This window comes from Hypomesus nipponensis, chromosome 23, assembly GCF_054491055.1.
Source record: "Hypomesus nipponensis isolate SF chromosome 23, ASM5449105v1, whole genome shotgun sequence".
In the NCBI taxonomy this organism is placed as follows: Eukaryota; Metazoa; Chordata; class Actinopteri; order Osmeriformes; family Osmeridae; genus Hypomesus; species Hypomesus nipponensis.
In genome coordinates, this window is record NC_140383.1 from 23,932,630 (window position 1) to 23,955,594 (window position 22,965).

General features: G+C 50.3%; 2 protein-coding genes across 2 annotated transcripts in view; one reads left to right on the plus strand and one right to left on the minus strand.

Annotated features, from left to right (window-relative positions):
* Positions 1 to 16,524, plus strand: part of lrp2a (low density lipoprotein receptor-related protein 2a) — a 58,878-nt gene extending 42,354 nt beyond the window's left edge. The window contains exons 49-79 of the mRNA XM_084689902.1: positions 631 to 832; positions 1,043 to 1,338; positions 1,504 to 2,170; positions 2,293 to 2,463; positions 2,810 to 3,033; positions 3,268 to 3,445; positions 3,827 to 4,023; positions 5,072 to 5,317; positions 5,463 to 5,591; positions 7,214 to 7,333; positions 8,330 to 8,446; positions 8,796 to 8,912; positions 9,161 to 9,298; positions 10,101 to 10,223; positions 10,484 to 10,612; positions 11,249 to 11,380; positions 11,571 to 11,702; positions 11,873 to 12,016; positions 12,151 to 12,316; positions 12,398 to 12,526; positions 12,641 to 12,861; positions 12,994 to 13,173; positions 13,541 to 13,660; positions 13,838 to 13,928; positions 14,404 to 14,471; positions 14,865 to 14,982; positions 15,261 to 15,387; positions 15,669 to 15,779; positions 15,912 to 16,028; positions 16,113 to 16,184; positions 16,354 to 16,524. Coding sequence (XP_084546028.1) covers positions 631 to 832; positions 1,043 to 1,338; positions 1,504 to 2,170; positions 2,293 to 2,463; positions 2,810 to 3,033; positions 3,268 to 3,445; positions 3,827 to 4,023; positions 5,072 to 5,317; positions 5,463 to 5,591; positions 7,214 to 7,333; positions 8,330 to 8,446; positions 8,796 to 8,912; positions 9,161 to 9,298; positions 10,101 to 10,223; positions 10,484 to 10,612; positions 11,249 to 11,380; positions 11,571 to 11,702; positions 11,873 to 12,016; positions 12,151 to 12,316; positions 12,398 to 12,526; positions 12,641 to 12,861; positions 12,994 to 13,173; positions 13,541 to 13,660; positions 13,838 to 13,928; positions 14,404 to 14,471; positions 14,865 to 14,982; positions 15,261 to 15,387; positions 15,669 to 15,779; positions 15,912 to 16,028; positions 16,113 to 16,184; positions 16,354 to 16,521 — 5,150 coding nt within the window. The 3' untranslated portion in view covers positions 16,522 to 16,524. The remainder of the gene's footprint in view (positions 1 to 630; positions 833 to 1,042; positions 1,339 to 1,503; positions 2,171 to 2,292; positions 2,464 to 2,809; positions 3,034 to 3,267; positions 3,446 to 3,826; positions 4,024 to 5,071; positions 5,318 to 5,462; positions 5,592 to 7,213; positions 7,334 to 8,329; positions 8,447 to 8,795; positions 8,913 to 9,160; positions 9,299 to 10,100; positions 10,224 to 10,483; positions 10,613 to 11,248; positions 11,381 to 11,570; positions 11,703 to 11,872; positions 12,017 to 12,150; positions 12,317 to 12,397; positions 12,527 to 12,640; positions 12,862 to 12,993; positions 13,174 to 13,540; positions 13,661 to 13,837; positions 13,929 to 14,403; positions 14,472 to 14,864; positions 14,983 to 15,260; positions 15,388 to 15,668; positions 15,780 to 15,911; positions 16,029 to 16,112; positions 16,185 to 16,353) is intronic.
* A 1,220-nt stretch (positions 16,525 to 17,744) lies between these two features.
* Positions 17,745 to 22,947, minus strand: rdh1 (retinol dehydrogenase 1). The gene is made up of 6 exons (XM_084688985.1): positions 22,881 to 22,947; positions 21,913 to 21,948; positions 21,487 to 21,817; positions 19,777 to 20,035; positions 19,153 to 19,316; positions 17,745 to 18,806 (listed from the first exon to the last, which is right to left on the minus strand). Exons 1-6 carry the CDS (start codon positions 22,881 to 22,883, stop codon positions 18,553 to 18,555), a joined length of 1,047 nt encoding a protein of 348 aa, XP_084545111.1. The 5' UTR covers positions 22,884 to 22,947; the 3' UTR covers positions 17,745 to 18,552.
* Positions 22,948 to 22,965: the final 18 nt, after the last annotated feature.

The window sequence follows — 22,965 nt, forward strand, 5'->3', positions numbered from 1 at the left end:
CCACACTCTCCTCTTCCTCCCCCCACTCCTCCTCTCTCTCTCTCTCTCTCTCTCTCTCTCTCTCTCTCACTCACTCACCAACCCCGCTTCTCTTCAGCCCACACATCTTCCTCCCCCCTCTCCCCTCCCCCTGTGTCGTGGATCAGGATGCAGACTGGGGGAGGGGCAGGGGGACTGGGGGTCTGGGGGGCAGGGGGAGAGAGCACTGGGGGTGGTGTCTCATGTCTGGTTCCAGCACCTCTGCTTGTTCTGGAAGGTCTCCGGCCAGAGTCCTCACAGCAGACATTCCTGATTTCCCCCTGCCTCACTCGCTACTTTGTGCTGACCTCCTCTCCCTGGCTCCCGGCTCAGGGTGGATCAAGACTCTTATGTCACGTCCCACCAGCCTGTCCTGCCGACCAGGAGCTGCTGAGAAGCCCTGGGCCGGCCCTCCTCCTGTCCCTCTGCAGGAGGTGCACTCTAAACACCCAGGGTTCAATCACAGCGCAGGGACGGGCGACCCCAAGTCACGGCTGGGAGTTTGGAAATACAGTTAGGAATGTTTGGACTGTGAGACATGCAGCCTCGGAGAGTGCTCGTTAGGGGAGGTTGGGGTTGGTCTCATTTCCTCCTTGCCCTGTGGTTCCCCAGCCAACCGCACGTGTTCGGCCTCCGAGTTCACCTGCGTGAACAACCAGCCGCCGCAGAGGAAGTGCATCCCTGCCGACTGGGTGTGCGACGGCGACGCCGACTGCACCGACGCTCTGGACGAGCACCAGAACTGCTCCAGGAGGTCCTGCGGCGTCAACGAGTTCACCTGCAGCAACGGCCTCTGCGTCCGCAGCTCATACAGGTCAGAGAACAGCCCGGAAAGGAAACGCATTTCCAAGCCGCTTAAATGCAAAATGAGCAAAGTCATGGACACAGTATTGAAGAGATGTAATGCTGAGGGTATGTCGGTCAGGTGTCTGCAGTGTCCTTTAGCTGGAAAAGCAGTTTGAACCGGGGTGTTTTAGCGCCCCCTGGTGTTGAACAAGGCTCTAACATGAGTGAGTGGTGGCAGGTGTGACCGGAGGAACGACTGCGGGGACAGCAGTGACGAGCAGGGCTGCACCTACCAGCCCTGCCTGCAGCACCAGTTCACCTGCCAGAACGGCCGCTGCGTGTCGCGCGACTTCGTCTGCGACGGCGACAACGACTGCGGCGACGAGTCGGACGAGCTGGAGCACGTGTGTCACACGCCGGCGCCCACCTGCCCCCCCGCCCAGTACAGGTGCGACAACGGCAACTGCCTGCCCCTCGCCAAGGTGTGCGACAGGAACGACGACTGCTCGGACAACAGCGACGAGAAGGGCTGTGGTGAGTGAGGAGGTCATGGCTCCGGGACCACTACTCATCCACAGTGTGTATGAGAGTGTATGAGAGTGTATGAGTGGTTGGAGCATGGACACACACACACACACACTATGGAGTCGCCCAACACAGATGACGAACAGAGATTATAACTCCGCCCCCTCCCCGCAGGCATCAACGAGTGCACGGACCCCTCCATGCACCACTGCGACCACAACTGCACCGACACCCCCACCAGCTTCCTGTGCAGCTGCCGCGCCGGCTACCGCCTCATGTCCGACAACAAGACGTGCGACGACGTCAACGAGTGCACGGACACGCCCGGCGTGTGCAGCCAGACGTGCGAGAACACGGTGGGCTCGCACGTGTGCAAGTGCGCCCCGGGCTTCCTCCGGGAGCCCGACGGACGCAGATGCCGCCAGAACAGCAACATCGCCCCCTACCTGATCTTCAGCAACCGCTACTACCTCCGCAACCTCTCCACGGACGGTGAGGCCTACTCCCTCATCCTGCAGGGCCTGACCAGCGTGGTGTCGCTGGACTTTGACCGCGTCGAAAAGAGGCTGTACTGGATCGACGTGAGCCGCCGGGTCATCGAGAGGATGTTCTACAACGGCACGGGCCGCGAGGCGGTGGTCAGCGGCGTGCTACACGGCGAGGGGCTGGCGGTGGACTGGGTGGGCCGGAAGCTGTACTGGGCGGACAGCTTCCTGGACTGTCTCAAGGTGTCCGAGCTGGACGGGCGCTTTGTCCGGAAGTTAGCCGAGCACTGCGTGGACGCTAACAACACGTACTGCTTCGAGAACCCCAGAGCTCTCGTCCTGCATCCCAAATACGGGTGAGTACGGAGGGATTCTGATGAGAGCGCGTAGGAAGGACGGTTTTGACGAACGGTTGTGCTTCCTGTTTGGAGGAGGAGGGTCCTGGTGCTGAGTACTGATGTTGTGTTGTCGCTCTCAGCTATGTGTACTGGACAGACTGGGGCGACAAAGCCTTCATAGGCCGGGTGGGGACGGATGGAGCCAACAAGACGGCCATCATCACCACCAAGATCGAGTGGCCCAATGGGATCACCATCGACTACACCAACGACATGCTCTACTGGTCCGATGCCCACCTCAACTACATCGAGTGAGTCTGCGTCTCTACCACTGAATAATCACCCTCTGTTAGGTTACATTTGGCTTTTCACTCAATTAGCAGAAGCGACATTCAAATGTATTTTGTAAATGTGTCATTTAAAAAAAGTACAACTGAAGATCATGGAACAGAAGAGCAGAGTTCCAACAGTAATTCGGTGGACAGAGTGATGTCAACGCTCTGTGTTTTGTAGCCACAAAGTGACCTTCTCATCTTCCAGCCAGTTCAGTGCCACACTCAGCTAAACCCACACCATCCGTTTGGTGGCTTTGAAAGCACTGGAACCCCGCAGAGCGTGACTTCTGGGTGACCCCTCTGACCCCGCCCCCACTCGCAGGTACTCGGACCTGGAGGGCCGCCACAGGCACACGGTGTACGACGGCGTGCTGCCCCACCCCTTTGCCCTGACCGTGTTCGAGGATACGCTGTACTGGACTGACTGGAACACGCGCACCGTGGAGAAGGGCAACAAGTACGACGGCTCCGGTCGCCAGGCCCTGGTCAACACCACGCACCGGCCCTTTGACATCCACGTGTGCCACCCCTACCGGCAGCCCATCGGTGAGTCCCAGAGCACGTAACAAGCGTCCTGTTGTCCAGAGCTTGCTCCCCCTCCCCAGGAACCCAATGTTGAGCCATTTTGATTCTTATCACCTCATTAAGCGGACGCTTCCTGCTTGTTTAGCCCATTGAAGTGTTTACCTCCGGTAAGACAATGCAGCGCTTGTGTTGGGCCAGCTGAGCTGAATGGGGGGCCTGGGGTGAGTGGGTTTGTGACCGTGTGTCCTCGGACAGTGACCAACCCCTGCGCCGTGAACAATGGAGGCTGTTCCCACCTGTGTCTGATCCGCGACGGGGGGCGGGGCCACACCTGCGAGTGCCCCGACCACTTCCTGACTGTGCAGCTGGGGGGCGTGGCCCGCTGCCTGCCCATGTGCACCAGCACGCAGTACAGATGCGCCGACAACGAGAGGTGAGTCCGCGTTCACCGTGGCGTTCCGGAATCACGTTCCGTCCGCTCTGGCCCCGGCCCCTTTGCTGTCATGCCCCTGTCTCATTTCATCTAGTCAGGCCTCCCCCATCTCCTCTCCATCCAGTCAGACCCCCCCCTTACCAAGCCTCCCCCCCCCCCATCCAGTCTGGGCCCCCATGTCAGGGTCTCAAGGCCCTCAACCTCCCCTTCTTGTCTGTGGAGGTATTTAAACACAACCTCCCCCTCTTTACCTCCCCCTCTCCGCCTCCCTCCCTCCCCTCTCTACCTCCCTCCCCCCCCCCCTCCCCCCCCCCTTTCTACCTCCCTCCCTCCCCCCACCCCTCCCTCCCTCCCCCCACCCCCCTCCCCGCCCCCCCCCAGGTGCATCCCTGTCTGGTGGAAGTGTGATGGCCAGAGGGACTGCAGAGACGGCTCTGACGAGCCCTCCACCTGCCCCAGCCGGCACTGCAGCCTGGGCCAGTTCCAGTGCAGCGATGGGAACTGCACCAGCCCCCACTTCCTGTGTAACAGCAACCAGGACTGCCATGACGGCTCCGATGAGGACCCTGTGCTGTGTGGTGGGTCTGGAGAGTTCAGTCTATTTCTGTGCTTGTCTTTATTTTGAGTGGAAAATCCAACTTCACATTTGTATGTGGTTGTGAAAGGCAAAAGCAACAAAATACTTGCTTTACTTAGCACTGGATATTCAGATGCGAAGCTCAGACAGAAATGATGATAACTTCATGACTGCCTGTCGGGTTTTCAAAGTGCTGTCACTGGTCAGCTGTAGTAGCTCAGTCTCCTCAGATGGAGTTACGGTTAGCTCAAGGAGTGGCGCTTTGGGGAGATCAACACATTACAGTGGTTATTTTTTGTATACTGCCCCATGTGGCTGTGGAGATGTACTGTCAATAATTTAAAAAAAATACCCCCGAGAGAAAACCAATGACAAAATAATTATGAAAACATCTTTGCCGACCAAAATGTCACCCCCGCGACCCACCTGTCCCCAATCGGGACCCAGATTAGAAAAACACTGAAATACAGGATATTCAGACAGTACTGAGCAAAAGTCTTGGGCACAAATACAAAATCTAAGTTAAGCAAAAATGCTTTAAGAAATTATTAAATGAAAAGACAAAACAACAATTGAGAAATATAAGACTAGTCATGCCAAAAAACTTGGGTACTTAAGACTTTTGCACAGTACTGTCTACATGTATACATATATACTGGTCGTGTACTAGATGGTATATCACACATCCTCATGTCCTTACATTGTATTTCTAGTAGTTCTTCTTATACTGCATAGTGTCATATAGTACGTACTATAACATTACTCATGAAAATATACTAAGAATAGATATGGATGTGGTTGGATGAGGTTGGATATATTTGGATGTGGTTGGATATAATTGAATGTGGTTGGATGTAATTGGATGTGGTTGGATGTAATTGGATGTGGTTGGATGTGGTTGGGTATAATTGGATGTAATTGGATGTGGTTGGATGTGGTTGGATATAATTGGATGTAATTGGATGTGTTTGGATGTAATTGGATGTAATTAGATGTGGTTGGATATAATTGGATGTAATTGGATGTGGTTGGATGTGGTTTGTCCTCAGCCACCCACCAGTGTGAGAGCCACCAGTGGCAGTGTGCCAACAAGAGGTGCGTCCCTGAGTCGTGGCAGTGCGACGGGGAGGACGACTGTGGGGACGGCTCTGACGAGGACGCCGCCCACTGCTCCAGCCGCTCCTGCCCCCCAGGACAGTTCAAGTGTCGGAACGGACGCTGCGTCCCGCAGAACTGGAAGTGTGACGTGGACGACGACTGTGGGGACAACTCTGACGAACCTCTGGAGGAGTGCAGTGAGTGGAGACACACACACACACACACACACATGGAACCCACACAAATACACACACACACACAGAACCCATGCACACACAAACATGCAGTACATGTGGACTGAAACGCTGACCCCCGCTGACCCGTCCTTTGGCTCCTCCACAGTGGGGCCCTCCTATCGCTGTGACAACCACACCCAGTTTGACTGCAAGACCAACTACCGCTGCGTGCCCCTCTGGTCCGTCTGCAACGGGAACAACGACTGCAGGGACAACAGCGACGAGCAGAACTGCCGTGAGTCGTCTGGTGTTTACTGGCTGTTCTGGTCTGCTGTTGGGACCCCATGTTTGTGTTCTGGTCTGCTGTTGGGACCCCATGTTCCCAGTGAAGCCTGAGGAACTCTTCCCCTGGTCTGAGGTTGGTTGAAGACCAGGCACCAGAGGAGAACCAGGCTGTGTCGGGTTAGGAGTGAGTGAAGGGTTATTAGCTAACACTCTGGCCTTTCAGCAGAGCTTCAGACTGAGGAGGAGGGAGGTGTGATGGAGAGGGTCTCAACACCCCCACCTCCATACACACCCCCTGGGAGAGGGATCTGGATTTATGGCCTGTGTGTGTGTGTGTGTGTGTGTGTGTGTGTGTGTAGGCCGTCAGTGCGTGGGGTAGGGATCACACTGAGCTCTTTGTACCGTGTTACGACTCACACGCCCCAGTCCGGGCCCTCCCATATCTTATCAGAGGCCCCAGCTCCATTAGTGCCATCCCCGCGCAGGAGGGGAGATCGGCGCTAATCTGCCTGGAAGAATGCAGCTCTGTGGCCAGGTGGAGGGTTAGTGCCCGGCTCTAGCACTATCTCTAACCTCCAGCCCAGCAGCGCTCCCCTCATCTCCAGTCTGTGGTGGGGTCCTCTCTCCTGCCTCTCTCCTGCCTCTCTCCTGCCTCTCTTCTCCCCGTCTCCCCTCCTCTCCTGCCTCTCTCCTGCCTCTCTCCTGCCTCTCCTTTCCCCGTCTCCCCTCCTCTCCTGCCTCTCTCCTGCCTCTCTCCTGCCTCTCCTCTCCCCTGCTCCCCTCCTCTCCTGCCTCTCTCCTGCTTCTCCTCTCCCCTGCTCCCCTCCTCTCCAATCTGTGGTGGGGTCCTGTCTCCTGCCTCTCTCCTGCCTCTCCTCTCCCCTGCTCCCCTCCTCTCCAATCTGTGGTGGGGTCCTGTCTCCTGCCTCTCTCCTGCCTCTCCTCTCCCCTGCTCCCCTCCTCTCCAATCTGTGGTGGGGTCCTGTCTCCTGCCTCTCCTCTCCCCTGCTCCAGACCTGGCTCAGCTCACGCCTCGCCCACATGAGGCATGTGTCTGACCTCCCTGGGTGATACGCTGGGTGTTATTAAAATACAGGGAGCTGCTCTCGGATCAAAGTTATCCTCACCATTGAAGAATTTCTCATTAGTTTGATAGTATCTTCCTGTAGTGTTAAACGGTGTTAAACTGGAAAGAGCACTCCAGATAAAATCCTCTAATGGGTTGTGCTACTTGAATAATGCTTACGGTAAATAATGTGTACTTTATTCCTCCAGCCTTCAGTGTGTGTGGGTGTCTGTGTGTGTGTTAGCTTTTGTGTTTCTGTGTGAGTGGGTATTAGTGTGTGGGCGTGTGTGTGTGTTCATGTGTCTGTGTTTGCTAGTGGACGTGTGTCTGTGCTAGTCTGTGTGTGTCTGTGCTAGCGTGTGTGTGTCTGTGCTAGCGTGTGTGTGTCTGTGCTAGCGTGTGTGTGTCTGTGCTAGCGTGTGTGTGTGTGTGTGTCTGTGCTAGCGTGTGTGTGTCTGTGCTAGCGTGTGTGTGTGTGTGTCTGTGCTAGCGTGTGTGTGTGTGTGTCTGTGCTAGCGTGTGTGTGTGCATCAGTCACAATGTCCCCATGTCTGTTCTGTCCCCAGACGAGGTGACGTGTAACCCTGTGGGGGACTTCCGCTGCGACAACCACCAGTGTGTCCCGCTGCGCTGGAGGTGTGACGGGGACAACGACTGTGGGGACGACTCTGATGAAGTCAACTGCAGTGAGTCCTGAGAACCCAGCCTGCATCCAGACAGACTAGCCCCCTGCCCCCACCGGGCCCCCTGCCCCCACCGGGCCCCCTGCCCCCACCGGGCCCCCTGCCCCCACCGGGGCCCCTGCCCCCACCGGGCCCCCTGCCCCCACTGGGGAACACAGCAGCATCAGAGCTGCCTCATCACTGTGTTGACGAGTTCAAAAGCAATCGTTTATCATGGTTGTCAGTATATCTTTATTTGACATGACAAGGTAATACAGGGACGTTGAATCATGCTGGATAAACCACCCTTCCACCAGTAGTTTAGGTCAGTCTAACCCACCTATGAAGTCGGGTGCCCTGGGTCAACCAGGGAGCTGACTTGTTGCTGAGTCGTCTTACCCCCAGTGAGACGGCCACATAACTTAGAGGCGTTGATAGCAAAGAATGGACCTGCTGTTGTTTTTATCAGATACCGAGGTGCTCTTGTAGAAGAGCCTCAACACTTCAGGGTCAGAGCCGGGCTGTCCCCAGCCTGTCCCCAGCCTGTCCCCAGCCTGTCCCCAGCCTGTCCCCAGCCTGTACTCAGCCCTGTCCCCAGCCTGTCCTCAGCCTGTCCTCAGCCTGTCCCCAGCCTGTCCTCAGCCTGTCCTCAGCCTGTCCTCAGCCTGTCGAGGGAGGAGGCCACCTCGTGCCCGCGGGAATCTCCTCTCTCTGAGAGCACGCCAGCTTATGAGGAGCACATAGGGAGAGCCAGCGTCTCCCACTGAATCACAGCGTCCGTACAATAACAAGCTGGCAAGGGCCTCCTCGTAAACGGAGTGGTAAATACAGACAGGGCCCATCCTCGTCTGAAGACCATGAGCTCATCACTGAGGAATGGCAACGTTTGCTTTGATAAAACGATATGTATAATGTGATAATGGAGTACACTGCTGTCAAGGTGTCAGTCCTGTCATTATCTCACCATATGCAGTGATGACTGTGCCTGGTATCAAACATATCCATCTTGTTCCCCTCCAGGCCCGCGTGCCTGCTCGGAGAGCGAGTTTCGCTGCGATAATCTCCACTGCATTCCCGACCGTTGGGTCTGCGACCATGACAACGACTGCGAGGACAACTCTGATGAAAGGGACTGTGGTGAGTTGAGCCGTCTTTGTCCCGGGCCGTGGTGCTGGCCAGCGTGTGTGGCGGCGGGCAGCGCCAAGCAGAGTCGCCGTGCATGCTTCGCTCTGAAAGCGCAGGAGTGACCGACAGGACCACCGAGATTCATTTACACAGCTCTCTGAAGACCCATCGCTCAGAGGGAGGATAAATCCTATGCTATTCTGCTGTCGGTTGCTGTCACTCGGTGTTTATTTACTGTAGCCATGAGCAGCGTCTGGGCATGTGAGCCTGGAGCTTGGCGTGTGCAGGATCAACAGCGGGGCTCTGGAAGGGCTAAGTGGCCGAGGTACTGACCGCTTCCCCCGGCTTGGCTGTGTTGCAGAGATGCGGACCTGTCACCAGGGTTACTTCCAGTGTGCCAGCGGACACTGCATCTCCGAGCGGTTCAAGTGTGACGGCAACGCCGACTGTCTGGACTTCACCGATGAGACTTCCTGTCGTGAGTAGCAACCATGATTGGCCCATGGATTACTCTGGTTTCCTGAGGAGAAAGAGTACATTCTGTCAAATGCCTTTGTAACTCCTCAGGGCCCTAATAATAATAATAATGATAATGATAATAATAATGATAATAATAAATATTTTTTGTAATGTGCCTTTCTTGTGCTCAAAGCGCTACAGTACAGTGAAAAGTAAATGTTACAATGATAAAAACAACTTTGTCACGTGTGTGGTTGTGATTTGCAGCGACCCGCTATCCCAACGGTACCTACTGCCCTCAGTTCATGTTCGAGTGCCGGAACCACGTGTGTGTCCAGCCCTACTGGAAGTGTGATGGAGACAATGACTGTGGAGACGGCTCTGACGAGGAGCTGCACCTCTGCTGTAAGGACGGCAGCATGGACTCACTGCAGTTACACTGACATGGACTCACTCTACAGTTACACTGACATGGACTCACTCTACAGTTACACTGACATGGACTTACTGCAGTTACACTGACATGGACTCACTCTACAGTTACACTGACATGGACTTACTGCAGTTACACTGACATGGACTCACTGCAGTTACACTGACATGGACTCACTCCAGTTACACTGACATGGACTCACTGCAGTTACACTGACATGGACTCACTGCAGTTACACTGACATGGACTCACTGCAGTTACACTGACATGGACTCACTGCTGTTACACTGACGTGGAATTGCATGTCCGCGCCGTCCACACTGCAGAACGTCAGCGTCACAAACAGTGTCACCCTCTCATTTCTCTCCTGTGTCCTCTCCTTTCTCCTCTCTCCTCTCCTGTCTCCTCTTCTGCCTCCTGTCTCCTCTCCTGTCTCCTCTCCTCGCTCCTGTCTCCTCTCCTGTCTCCTCTCCTCTCTCCTGTCTCCTCTCTCCTCTTCTCTCTCTCCTCTCCTGTCTCCTCTCTCCTCTTCTCTCTCTCCTCTCTTGTCTCCTCTCTCCTCTCCTGTCTCCTCTCTCCTCTCTCCTGTCTCCTCTCTCCTCCTCTCTCCTGTCTCCTCTATCCTCTCTCCTCTATCCTCTCTCCTCTCCTGTCTCCTCTCTCCTCCTCTCTCCTGTCTCCTCTATCCTCTCTCCTCTATCCTCTCTCCTCTCCTGTCTCCTCTCTCCTGTCTCCTCTCTCTTGTCTCCTCTCTCTTGTCTCCTCTCTCCTCAGTGGACGTCCCGTGTGAGCCGCCCTTCCGGTTCCGCTGCGACAACAACCGCTGCATCTACAGCCACGAGCTGTGCAACACTGTGGACGACTGTGGCGACGGCACTGACGAGAAGGAGGAGCACTGTGAGTATGGACCAATCACACAGAGGGAGGCGGGACCTCTCTAGGGAGTTTCAGATGACATAGGTACATGTATAGATTAGTGTACTATAGTATGTGTGGTGAGTATACTGCACTATAGTAAAGTATAGTATTGGGGTGAGTAAAGTCTCTCTCTCTCTCTCTCTCTCTCTCTCTCTCTCTCTCTCTCTCTCTCTCTCTCTCTCTCTCTCTCTCTCTCTCTCTCTCTCTCTCTCTCTCTCTCCCTCCCTCTCCCACCCCAGGCCAAACCCCCACACATGGACCCTGCTCAGCAGATGAGTACAAGTGCAGTAACGGCCAGTGCATCCCTCTGCAGTATGCCTGCGATGACTACGATGACTGTGGAGACCACTCAGACGAGCTGGGCTGCAGTGAGTAAACCTCGCACGGCCCAATCCCCCCTCTCTGCCCCCCCCCAACAGTGGCCCACTCCTCTTTATGTGTTGCTGTTGTTCTTTTTGGTAAAAAAAATATTAGCATCTTTTCTTTATTAATCTATTTATTTATCCATGTGAATCCCACATATTTAACTATGAAACCACTGTGTCTGACGTCTGGACCGTGTCTGACGTCTGGACCGTGTCTGACGTCTGGACTGTGTCTGACGTCTGGACTGTGTCTGACGTCTGGACCGTGTCTGACGTCTGGACGGTGTCTGACGTCTGGACGGTGTCTGACGCCTGGACCGTCTGACGTCTGGACCGTCTGACGTCTGGACCGTGTCTGACGTCTGGACGGTGTCTGACGTCTGGACCGTCTGATGTCTGGACCGTCTGACGTCTGGACCGTGTCTGACGTCTGGACCGTCTGACGTCTGGACCGTGTCTGACGTCTGGACCGTCTGACATCTGGACCGTCTGACGTCTGGACTGTGTCTGACGTCTGGACCGTGTCTGACGTCTGGACTGTGTCTGACGTCTGGACCGTCTGACGCCTGGACCGTCTGACGTCTGGACCGTCTGACGTCTGGACTGTGTCTGACGTCTGGACTGTGTGTTCCCCGTCAGACCACGGCTCTGGGCGCTCCTGCAGTGAGAACATCTGTGAGCACAACTGCACCGACCTGACGGACGGAGGCTTCCTGTGCTCCTGCAGACCTGGCTACCAGCCCCTCCAGGATGACAGGAACTCCTGTGAAGGTACGCTGCAGGGACGTCACAGTCTGCAGCCTGTCGGTTCAGCAACCACCTGGCCCTGCTTGAAGAAAGCCCATTCTCTGGTTTTATCACTTGTCCTTGTATATCACAATATCAGATTTCACAATCTCTGATGTCATAATCTTAATCTCTGCTCTCCCAATCCAAATCCCTGCCTTGTGTTTGTGAGCAGACGTGAATGAGTGTGAGATCTACGGGACGTGCCCCCAGGACTGCAGGAACTCCAAGGGCAGCTACGAGTGCTTCTGTGCCCCGGGGTACCGCTCGGTCGGTGGGCAGCACGGCGTGGAGTGTGCAGCGGAGGGTAAGAGCTGCCTGGGGCCGTGAAGGCACCGGAGATGGACCTCCTGTTGCACAAGTGCACAACCTGGTTTATGTAACCTTCCTTTCCGAAACACTGCCACCTCTCAGAACGTGGATTTCTCTGCTACATAAAAATAAAATACAAAAATCCTGAGTGGTGTCTCCTTTCAGGAAACCCTCCAGTACTGCTCCTCCCTGACAACGTGAGGATTCGTCGTTTCAACCTGTCCTCGGAGCAGTACTCCGACTATGTGGACAACTCGGAGCACATCCAGGCTCTGGACTACCTGTGGGACCCGGAGGGACAAGGCCTCAGTAAGAACACCTGGCTCTCCCACACGACACACCTCTCCACCGGCTGGGAACACAGGGCTGTCAGAGACTGCTGAGGCTGAGTGTGTCGTGGTGTTTCTGTTGAGGCTGAGTGTGTCGTGGTGTTTCTCTCTCAGGTGTGGTCTACTGGACTGTCTTGGGGAGAGGGTCTCAGTTTGGATCCATTAAACGAGCCTACATGACAACGTTCAACGACTTTGGCAACAACCCAGTGAAGGAGGTGGATTTGAACCTGAGATACATCGCCAGCCCAGATGGGATCGCAGTGGACTGGATCGGGGGGTACGCGTCTCTTTATGGTTTTTAGCAGGTTTCACCGATCCGTATTCTGGCTGACGCCTGTTTTTTTTCTTGTTTTTTCAGACACATTTACTGGACAGATGCAGGAACCAATCGCATAGAAGTGTCAAAGCTGGATGGGCGGTACAGGAAGTGGTTGATCCACACAGATCTGGACCAGCCGGCTGCTATTGTCGTCAACCCAGCTCTGGGGTAGGAGGCGTGACGACTCGAGTGATAAGAACATGGAACACAGAACAGGCCTGAGGGACTGGGTGGGAGGGACTTGGTTGTGACAACCCCTGTGTCCTTGTTTGTGTTTCCCAGAACCGTGTACTGGACCGACTGGGGAAGAAGGCCGCGGATCGAGTCGGCATGGATGGACGGGCAGCACCGGCAGGTTCTGCTGGATGAGGACCTGGGCTGGCCCACCGGCCTGGCACTGGACTACCTGAACGGAGACCGAATCTACTGGTGCGACTCCAAGGAGAACATCATTGAATCCATGAAGCCCGACGGTTCAGAGAGGAAGATCGTCATGTCCGGAGGTCAGTACAGGGTTCAACCTACTCGTTATTCATTAACCAATCATCTCCCACTACCTTAACAAGGAGAAACGTCATCAGACTTGATAAGCCCTGTAATGTGTGGTGATGGTGGTGTGCTCTGTTGGGTCCCAGCCTTAGGCAACCCCTACAGTCTGGATGTGTTTGAGGGCCATGTGTACTGGACCACCAAGGAGCGGGGGGAGGTCTGGAAGGCTGATAAGTTTGGAAAGGGAGACAAAGTCAAGGTGGTGACCATCAACCCCTGGCTGACCCAAGTCCGGATCTACCAGGAGCAACGACACAACCGCTCAGGTCAAAGAACCCTCAGTTAGAAACACGAAGACCTGGTCAGAAACACTAAGACCTGGTCAGAAACACTACATAACAAGCCAGAAACACTAAGACCTGGTCAGAAGCACTGCATAGCAAGCCAGAAACACTAAGACCTGGTCAGAAACACTACATAGCAAGCCAGAAACACTAAGACCTGGTCAGAAACACTACATAGCAAGCCAGAAACACTGAGGCCTGGTCAGAAACACTACACAAGTCAGAAACACTAAACACGTCAGAAACGCTACCCACTCAGATTACACTAAGACTCGGTCAGAAGCACTGGCTGAACACTCCCAGCTCAGTTTGATTTGTAGTTAACGTCAGCTGATTCTCCCTGTCATAGTGTCGAACCCCTGTAAGGACGTGTGCAGCCACCTGTGTCTTCTGAGGCCGGGCGGGTACACCTGCTCCTGCCCGCAAGGCTCCAACCTGGCCGGCATCAACTCCAACGAGTGTGACGCAGGTATGTTCAGCACATCACGTGGTCGCTTCCCAGGTGGACTGCTCGGGTCCAGCACCACCGAGTCACGCCTGGAACCGTTCTCCATCCACCCGTACATGCATGGCTGTTGGTTCCTCTGTGATGTGTGTGTGACGTGGTGGTGACGTTGTGTGTGTCGCCTGGCTCTCACTCCTGCAGCCATTGAGGCTCCCGTGCCTATGCCCCTCGCATGTAGATGCATGAACGGAGGGTCCTGCTACACTGACGAAGGGGGCCTGCCAAAGTGCAAGTGAGTCCATCCGCTGAACCTTCTGGAACCACTGTGTAGAGTCGGCTGAACCTTCCGGAAGCACTGTTTAGAGTCAACTGAACCTTCCGGAAGCACTGTTTAGAGTCAGCTGTAGCTTCCGGAAGCACTGTTTAGAGTCGGCTGTAGCTTCCGGAAGCACTGTTTAGAGTCAACTGAACCTTCCGGAAGCACTGTTTAGAGTCGGCTGAACCTTCCAGAAGCACTGTTTAGAGTCAGCTGTAGCTTCCGGAAGCACTGTTTAGAGTCAACTGGACCTTCCGGAAGCACTGTGTAGAGTCAGCTGATGTTGTTTCATATTGGTGTTTTATCATTACCCCAACCACAAGCTGTAACGGTTTTCTTGTTTCACTGTTTAGAAAAAAATATGTGAGTATGTTGTATTGTATTTTTCCAACTTTGAAAAGGGATGCATATCTACATTTATATATATGTTGTTGCCTTGCATTCTCTGCAGGTGTCCTTACGGCTACGCCGGAAGTTACTGTGAGATGGGGAAGTCAAGAGGTGCTCCAGCAGGAGCAGGTACAGAACAGAGGAACTAGCTGACCAAACCATATGCTTTTAGCTGCTCATTACCTGCTAATAATATTACACCACATTGCTCCAGCTACAGTTAGTCTTCCACTGATTCCTTCTACTCAGCAGAGTCTGACCTTGGGTCCTCTGAACATAATGACGACTAAAGTTGTTTTTATCACCTGTGAAAGATTACACCGGACAATAACAAGAAGCTAAATCCAAACACTCAAGCAATCGTTTATTAAATTAATGATTGTGTGGATCCCTTGAAAACTGATTAACTGATAACAAGAGAGCACATTTTACTACACTTTTAGTATTATTTCCCTAAGTGTTTTAATCACAAGTATGGTTTCACAAGATGAAGGGGCTTGTTTGTTGCTTGTGTACCCACAGCGGTAGCTGTGCTGCTGGCAGCGATCATCATCCTGATCACAGGAGCGCTGGCCGTTGGGATTTTCCTCAACTACAAACGGACCGGCTCCTTCATCCCCAACATGCCCAAACTCCCCAGGTAGGTCCCACCAGGACGGCCCCACAACCTGCCACCCCAACATGCCCAAACTCCCCAGGTAGGTCCCACCAGGACGGCCCCACAACCTGCCACTGCCATGGCCCTCAACAGTGTCTGATCTGACATTCCTGAAGGGCTGGGTATAGCACAGCGCTAAAGCACCTGATCTCAGATGAAGAGGCCACAGCCCCGACTCCACTGCATGTCATGGATGTGCCGCATGAACACATGACTGCCACTCGATGATGATGGTGACGCCTGCTTTCCTTCGTCCCCAGCCTGAGCAGCCTGGTGAAGTCCGGCGACACGGGAAACGGTGTGACGTTCCGCTCGGGGGACAACGTCACCATGGACCTGGGCCCACACGCCATCGGGGTGTCAGTCATTGACAGGGCCATGCAGCTGGTGAGCAGACACCCGTGTCCCTTTGTCACCTAGTGTTTCTGGAAGGCACCGTCAGCAATGTGATGATACGCTTCACCTGAGGAGGCTTGCCTGACTTCAGAACCCTCCACAAACATTAACAAGGCTTTGTCCTCGCCTGGTTGGTTCCACTCTGCTGTTAACAGAGTGAGGAAGCACGTATTGCAGGTCACTCAGGTCAAAGCGAACATCTCTGTCATGTGATGGTTAGTTTATGTGCTGCATTTTCACTGAGCAGTGTGTGTACCGTCTCGCCCAATCAGGATGAGAATTTTGCCGTGGGGTCTGGGCGGCAGCCAATCACGTTTGAGAACCCGCTGTATGCCACTGCAGGTGGAGTGTACAGCAATCCTGCTGTCATTCATGCCACTCAGGTAACCAAGGCAACCTTAAACACATTATCATTCATGATCTTCTGTCAGTCTAAAGCCCCTGATCATTAATAATTCACTACGCAGGAGTACTAAACCAGAGTAGTAAAGATCTCGTCTGTAAACTCCAACTAGGTGACGGTTAACGTGACTGGTGAGCAGATAGAGAACAGCTTTTCCAACCCGGTGTTCCATGCAGAGACAAGCTCCAACGTAGTGCACACCTCTGTCACCAGCTCCAACCCCCTTCCTGTGAGTTTCCCGCCCCGCGTCGTCATGGTTACCGCAGTGGCGGTGCGACCTCTTGACCCCGTGTCTGGTCTTGTGTGTGTGCAGGAGTCCAAGTGGAGTTTCTTCAAAAGAAAATTAAAACCGAGCACCACGTTTGAAAACCCAACTTACTCAGAGGTAAGAGGAGGCCTCTATGGGACTGTGTGTAGCACTGCAGGAGGCCTCTGAGACATTTCTAATTCTATTAAAGGACAGCTAGGATTCGTACTCTTATTTTCATCACCAGTTTTTTTACCTTTGGCTCGTCTGGCTGCGGGTGGATAATGTTTCACTTCCTGTATTTCAGATGAAAGATGAAAAAACAGCAGGAAGCGAGGGGGGTGATGGCTCCGCCCCCTCCCCCTTCGTCCCCTCCGCCAAACCCCTGAAGAGGGAGCGTCCAAGCAGCTTCTCCCCCACAGAGGACACGTTCCAAGACACAGCCAACCTCGTCAAGGAAGACGGCGAGATCTGACCCACCCCCACCCCTTCCTTCCCACCCCCTCCCCTCCCCACTCCCCGCCCCCCACCCTCTCTCACAGGCAGATGGGAATCAAAGACACTCACTCTTCTTTGCACAGAATCTATTTTTTATATGCAGCCTGTGTACAAAACCAAGATTGTTTTGTAAGAAAAATATATTAGATGAACGTTTCAATAGCATACAGAAAAAGAAGTCTGTCGTGACTATGCCTTCTAATATTTCTTATGCCAATTCTTGTTTAATGATTTTTTTTTATTTTGATGTACTATATGTATATCTTTGCACTGAAGCTGCTGATAGAAATGTTATAAATATGTTGTATATTTGTAAATTTGAAGAGTAAGATTTTGTTGATAATATCTCATGGCAGTTTGAAACCCCATAGATGATCTTATAAATAGAGCTGCATAAACGTCAATAACAAATAACTGGTGAAGTGCATTGTGAATGTACAGTAGATGTACCATTTTAAGAGCCTGTTAATGTTTTGGGTGACGAATACAGAAGGGTCTAAAAATCTACCACTAGTCAAGATCTGCATTTGTTTCAAATGCAATTTAAAAATAAATAAAATTATTATCATATTTTTCACCAATTTGAGTGAAAAGTTGAATCTTTGGCAAATTAACTTCCTTAGTCTTTTGTATGTTTACCTTTTTTGCTTTAATGTCAGCATTCATGAACTTCACAAGTTGCTGACCTGATGACTGATGACATCACAGCATGATAACTGATGACATCACAGCATGATGACTGATGACATCACAGCATGATGACTGATGTTATCACAGCATGATGACTGATGTTATCACAGCATGATGACTGATGTTATCACAGGATGATGACTGATGTTATCACAGCATGATGACTGATGTTATCACAGCATGATGACTGATGTTATCACAGCATGATGACTGATGTTATCACAGCATGATGACTAATGACATCACAGCATGATGACTGATGTTATCACAGCATGATGACTGATGTTATCACAGCATGATGACTGATGTTATCACAGCATGATGACTGATGTTATCACAGCATGATGACTGATTTTATCACAGCATGATGACTGATGTTATCACAGCATGATTCGTCTTGTGATGTCCCAGAATGTAAGTGTTCATCAGATGTTCCTTGTGGTCTCACCCTTTTGGACACGACTGTATAATACATGTTTTGCCACTGAACAAAACTGGACATGACTGCAGTTCATTTTTTCATGTTTTTATATACCTCATTTCAGGGCTACAAAACAACAAATGAAATGGACTGTTCCACAGCAGGGATAACTCCCCTTGGCTCTTCAGTTCTTCAGATTTATATAGGTATGCTATGCATACATAGTACATTACATGATCAAGATTATCACGGTGTTCCCTCCCTCTGTATATTTCAATCTAAATTCAAGTTCTTTATAAAGATCAATAACGGCCTAATTTTAAATGATGGAAATACTTGAACAGGCCCATGTTAATGTATGAACTTGTATTATTCTCATTCTGGACCACCAGACTCGCTGAGTTTATATAGTCCAACAATACAAATCCATGTGTGCAGTAATAGATTTGGTCAAGTCAGTAAATGAAGCGTCTGACTTATATTCCTGGGCTATAATGATGTGCTCGTAGACTGATTGTTTTGTATTGTAATGAAAAGGACAAATAAAGACTGTATCAGTGATCATTCTAAACATGCCCACATCTTTTTTTTTTTGATAGTGGAAGTCAGATTTATGTTGCTTCACAGAATTAATAAATTTCATTTTTTGTAATATGAACTCTGCATTCATTTTCAAATGCTGAATTTCATTTTTACATCCTTAAGAAGTCAAGACTCTCATCCTACCTAATGTCAAGTCAATATATTATAGTTATACAATTATATATTATTAATGATATGTTTAAATATCCGTGGCATTCACTTGTAACTAATTTGGGGTTACTTACAACAACACAACTACACGGTTACCGTAGTGACATCACTGACGTGGCTGCGATTGCAAGACAAGCGAATCCATCAGTTTCCTGTGTCCACCTGGTTAGCCTGGCACTTCCTGTGGTCTCTGGGGACAGGAAGGAGGACACTGACGGTGAAGTCTGCCACGAAGGACGGCAGGTAGGACAGAGGGATCCAGAGGAGCTTGGCGTCCCAGCCTGCGCCGTAGCGGGTTCGGGGGTGGACCGCCATCAGGGCGTGCTGCATGCAGTTGGTCACCTTGGAGATGTCTGAACTGCACAGGAGACCCATGGAGAAATCCTGAGCCTTCACGTCTGGAACACAGAACAGGAGGGTCGACATCCAGGCTCGGGGAAAAGCACCAAGGTCAGGATCACCGCTGTCGGTGCTGTATTTACAGTCAACTCCTACTTAGTGTAGACCTCAACAGGTATTGCGATGATGATGTGTTTCTTTAGGTGACAGTTTTATCTGAAGCAACATAATGTGGAGTGCGGGGGGGGGAGTCTGGGGCCTCTTGATCTGCAGTCTGACACTACCGCTGACTCACACACTGTGAACACCTGCTACCTCAAAGCCTCAGATTTTCATCTGTTCAAGCAAACCACACATACTTTCATACTGTACACAAACACACACACACACACACTGAGTACTCACATTCATCAAGGTAGTTCTCTCCGTAAGAGTCTTTGACGTCTTGAGGGAGCCTGTCCCACAGTCTCTTCAGGTCAGCCTCGATCAGATCCAGCCGGGTCACCCCGGTCTTGAAGAAGCCCGGCTCGATGATGCTCACCTTCACTCCAAAATGCTGCATGTCTCTTCTGACAGCACCAGGAGGAACACAGGTGTTGGATGGGTGGATATAGACCAGGGCATGGAGTTTGCATTTCTATTCATATTTTGGGACAAATATGTATAGAAATATAATAATATAATAATATAATTCATGTACTTCATGTTTTTATTTTTTAAACATCCCTCTGATTCATTATTTATCTACTTTATATAGATGTTTATTAACTAATAGTTTTGAATGCATGCATTTCCTGGAAGGAGAGATTTGTTCCACGGGTTAAATGAACACAATGACATCATTGCAATCAACTAATACACTAAGATGCTTATGTCTATTAATAACTCAAGGGGTGAACTGGAACCTCTTCAAACTAACGTATGATCATCCTTATGTTTTACAACATTCATGAACCCTGAAACTCACCTCATCTTGTCCTTTGTATTAAATATAAAGATTAGAAAGACATTCTATGCCTACTGTAATACCTGAGGCTGTCGGAGAAGGCTTCCACCCCCCACTTTGACAGACAGTAGCCTCCTCCATTCAGAGCCAGTCTCCCCAGGATGCTGGCCACGTTGACCACCCTGCCCTGGGCCTTCTTCAGCAGGGGGAGGAACAGCAGGGTCACCTCGATCACCCCCAGCAGGTTGACATCCAGGACCTTGGTGAAGTCCTCCAACTGCATCCACTCCGTGGGCCCGATGGGGATGGACCGCCCAGCATTATTCACCAGCCCCCAGAGACCTGAAGAAGGAGAGAGAGGAACCGAGAGAGAGACAGAAAGAGTACAGAATCTTTAGACACTGTACATCAGGGGAAATTGAAACAGAAAAACATTTCCTACTTAAATGTTACAAATATAAAAGCACAAGAGATCAATATCTGGAAAAATGTAAGGAATTTATTGGAAACTTCACAGAGCTTGATGTAAACGAGAAATTAAGGATATCTCTGGGTGAAGGGCCTACTGCAAGCCTTGCCGCTAGATATGTCTCTCAATGAGAGACATATCTAGCACAACCTGAGGGACAGTGAACCAACCCTGTTCAACTGTTAAAACCTTTCTGTATATTAACATGCATTTATGTGTTACTGTTACTCTTACTATGCTACTGTTATAGTGTACTGCCATATTATTATTGTTATACTCCTCGTAAATGTTGTGATACATATGTTAAAATTGTCCTTTCAATAGGGACTGCTTTGGCAATACTGCTCAACCCGAACTGTCATGCCAGTAAAGCATTCTGAACTGAACTGACAGAGAGAGAGAGAGAGAGAGAGAGAGAGAGAGAGAGAGACAGAGAGAGACAGACAGACAGACAGACAGACAGACAGACAGACAGACAGAGAAAGACAGAGAGAGAGAGAGAGAGAGAGAGAGAGAGAGAGATGGAGAGAGAGAGACAGAGAGAGACAGAGAGAGACAGGGAAAGAGACATAGAGAGACAGAGAGAGAGAGAGAGACAGGGAGAGAGACAGAGAGAGAGAGTAGACCCTATAATTAATATCACATCCAAAATGCTGTCAAACTGTAAATCTTATAGGAAGGTTTAGGAAATAATTCACTTACACAACAGTCATATTATGTGAGCACAGAAGGAGCAATGCAATCTAGATAATTCCAGCCAAAAGATTAACAAATTCAAGAGTGATGCCTTAGATAAATATTTCATGTCAAGAGATTTCAACCACTTGTCTTACATATGCACTCCAGGAATGTCCAAAGGGAAATTATCTTTAACCAGACATATTTAAAACCACTTTAATCCTCAATGGATACACGGTATGATACATCGCCCTCCTAAGTAAGCCATTAACTAATCTGTTTTAAAGTATAATCGTCAAAGAGGCAGTGCAGGTCCGGGAAGATCCAGGTTTCAGCACTGAATCACATCTTCCAGTGTGTATAAGGGTTTGGGTCAGTTTGTCGTGAATCAAAACGATGTCAACAAAAAAGACACTGGGAATACAATGTGTTTACAGATGTGTACATTTAACACACATAACTTCTGTAAAATAAGTGTTGTTTCTATTCTGTTTAGCCTACATCACGGAGTGAGGGTGGTTGGAAAATGAATTAGGGCTGTGGACTAGTCAGACACATCTTTATTTATTTTTTTACTGTATCTCTCCCGGTGCTAGACTCTGGCTGGCACTGGCACCCTATCTCTACCACCCGCTGACCGTCTTACCTCTCTCCCCGACCTCGGCGCGCACAAACTCCACCGCACTCCTGATGCTCGCACTGTCGGTAACATTGAACAGCAGCGTCTTCAGCCTGGGGGAGGACGCTGCTGTCAGCTCCGATGCGCCTTCTTCCGTCAGACATGCGGCAATAACGTTGAATCCCTTACGGTCAAGTTGCCTTGCCACTAAATTTCCGAAGCCGCTGTCGCAGCCAGTGATGAACACATGCTTCTGGTCAAAGTCGTCGACTCTGTATGAGTCTCTAATGTACCAGACGACAGCACTGACAGCGATTAAAATGAGAATAAATGTTGTGACCTGGTGTGATAGAATTACCTAAGTGAGATAAGAAGACAATGAGTGAATCATATTAATCAGTTTTCAATATTTAGATTAATCAACTAGCCTACAAGCTAATAGACGTTGCCTACCTCTGAAATATCAAACAGGATACTTTCTTCAGACACCTATTGCGAAATGAAATAAAATGAGTTAATCTTAGTCTAAAACACAAGAACAAAACACATTTCCTTCATGATAAAATACCTAACTTACACAAGGAAAAACTACATCTTTGTCCATTTGCGTTGCTGTCTCTGCATTATAGTCGTTTAGGCCTATAGGCGTTTACAAAAGCTTAGGCTAACAAAGAAAAAATAAAATCTACACTTTAACAACTAATACTCATACTAAATCAAACAAGGGATTTGAGTCGACGAATTGCCGGTTTCTTTTTAACTATAAAACCTTTCTTGTCTCTGTCCTCCAGTTCCAGCACCATAATCCTTGTTTATCTTGCTTACTGAACTGACACTAGAAGGATTATAATATTAGTTTGTCATAATCACAGCAATGCACTTGACATGGGCTTTTTGTGTAAATTTGGTCTTGAAAAATGGGCACAATTTGAAATTAAATAGATTTGCCCTTCATAGGATTGAAGGACTTTTTTAAACTGTTCTATTTAGTAGAGAGATACAAAGTACCTGATTTGCATGATCTTCTTCATTTCAAGTCAAATTCAGTGTACAATCTTCTACTAGTATAGGTTGGCCTACTAGATAATTGTTTGCAAAAAGGCCTTTTTTTTGCTACCAATGGCAGCGTTTTACCTGGGTCTAATGCAACAGTGTTTTTGTGACCACTAGATGGCATCTTGGAATCTAATTTAGTCTAAAATAAACAGAAAAACAAAGCTTGCAGCTTTCATAACTGACTAAACATACATGTCTCACCTTCAATTAGGCTTTGAGTTTTAGTTATTTAGTCAACATATAAACATTCAATTGACAAGTAGTGAGTTGTATTCTTCACTTTTAGATTGACTTTTGAGCTTTACAGATGTGAAACATCCTCTAACAACTTGTATTTGGAAACACGGATTATAAATTGAACCTACCATAGCGTCCTTGTCATGAATGAGGTAGAAGTTAGAGAGTGGTTAGCTGATCGGACCTACTCAGTCTCTAAACAGTGCTCATAAG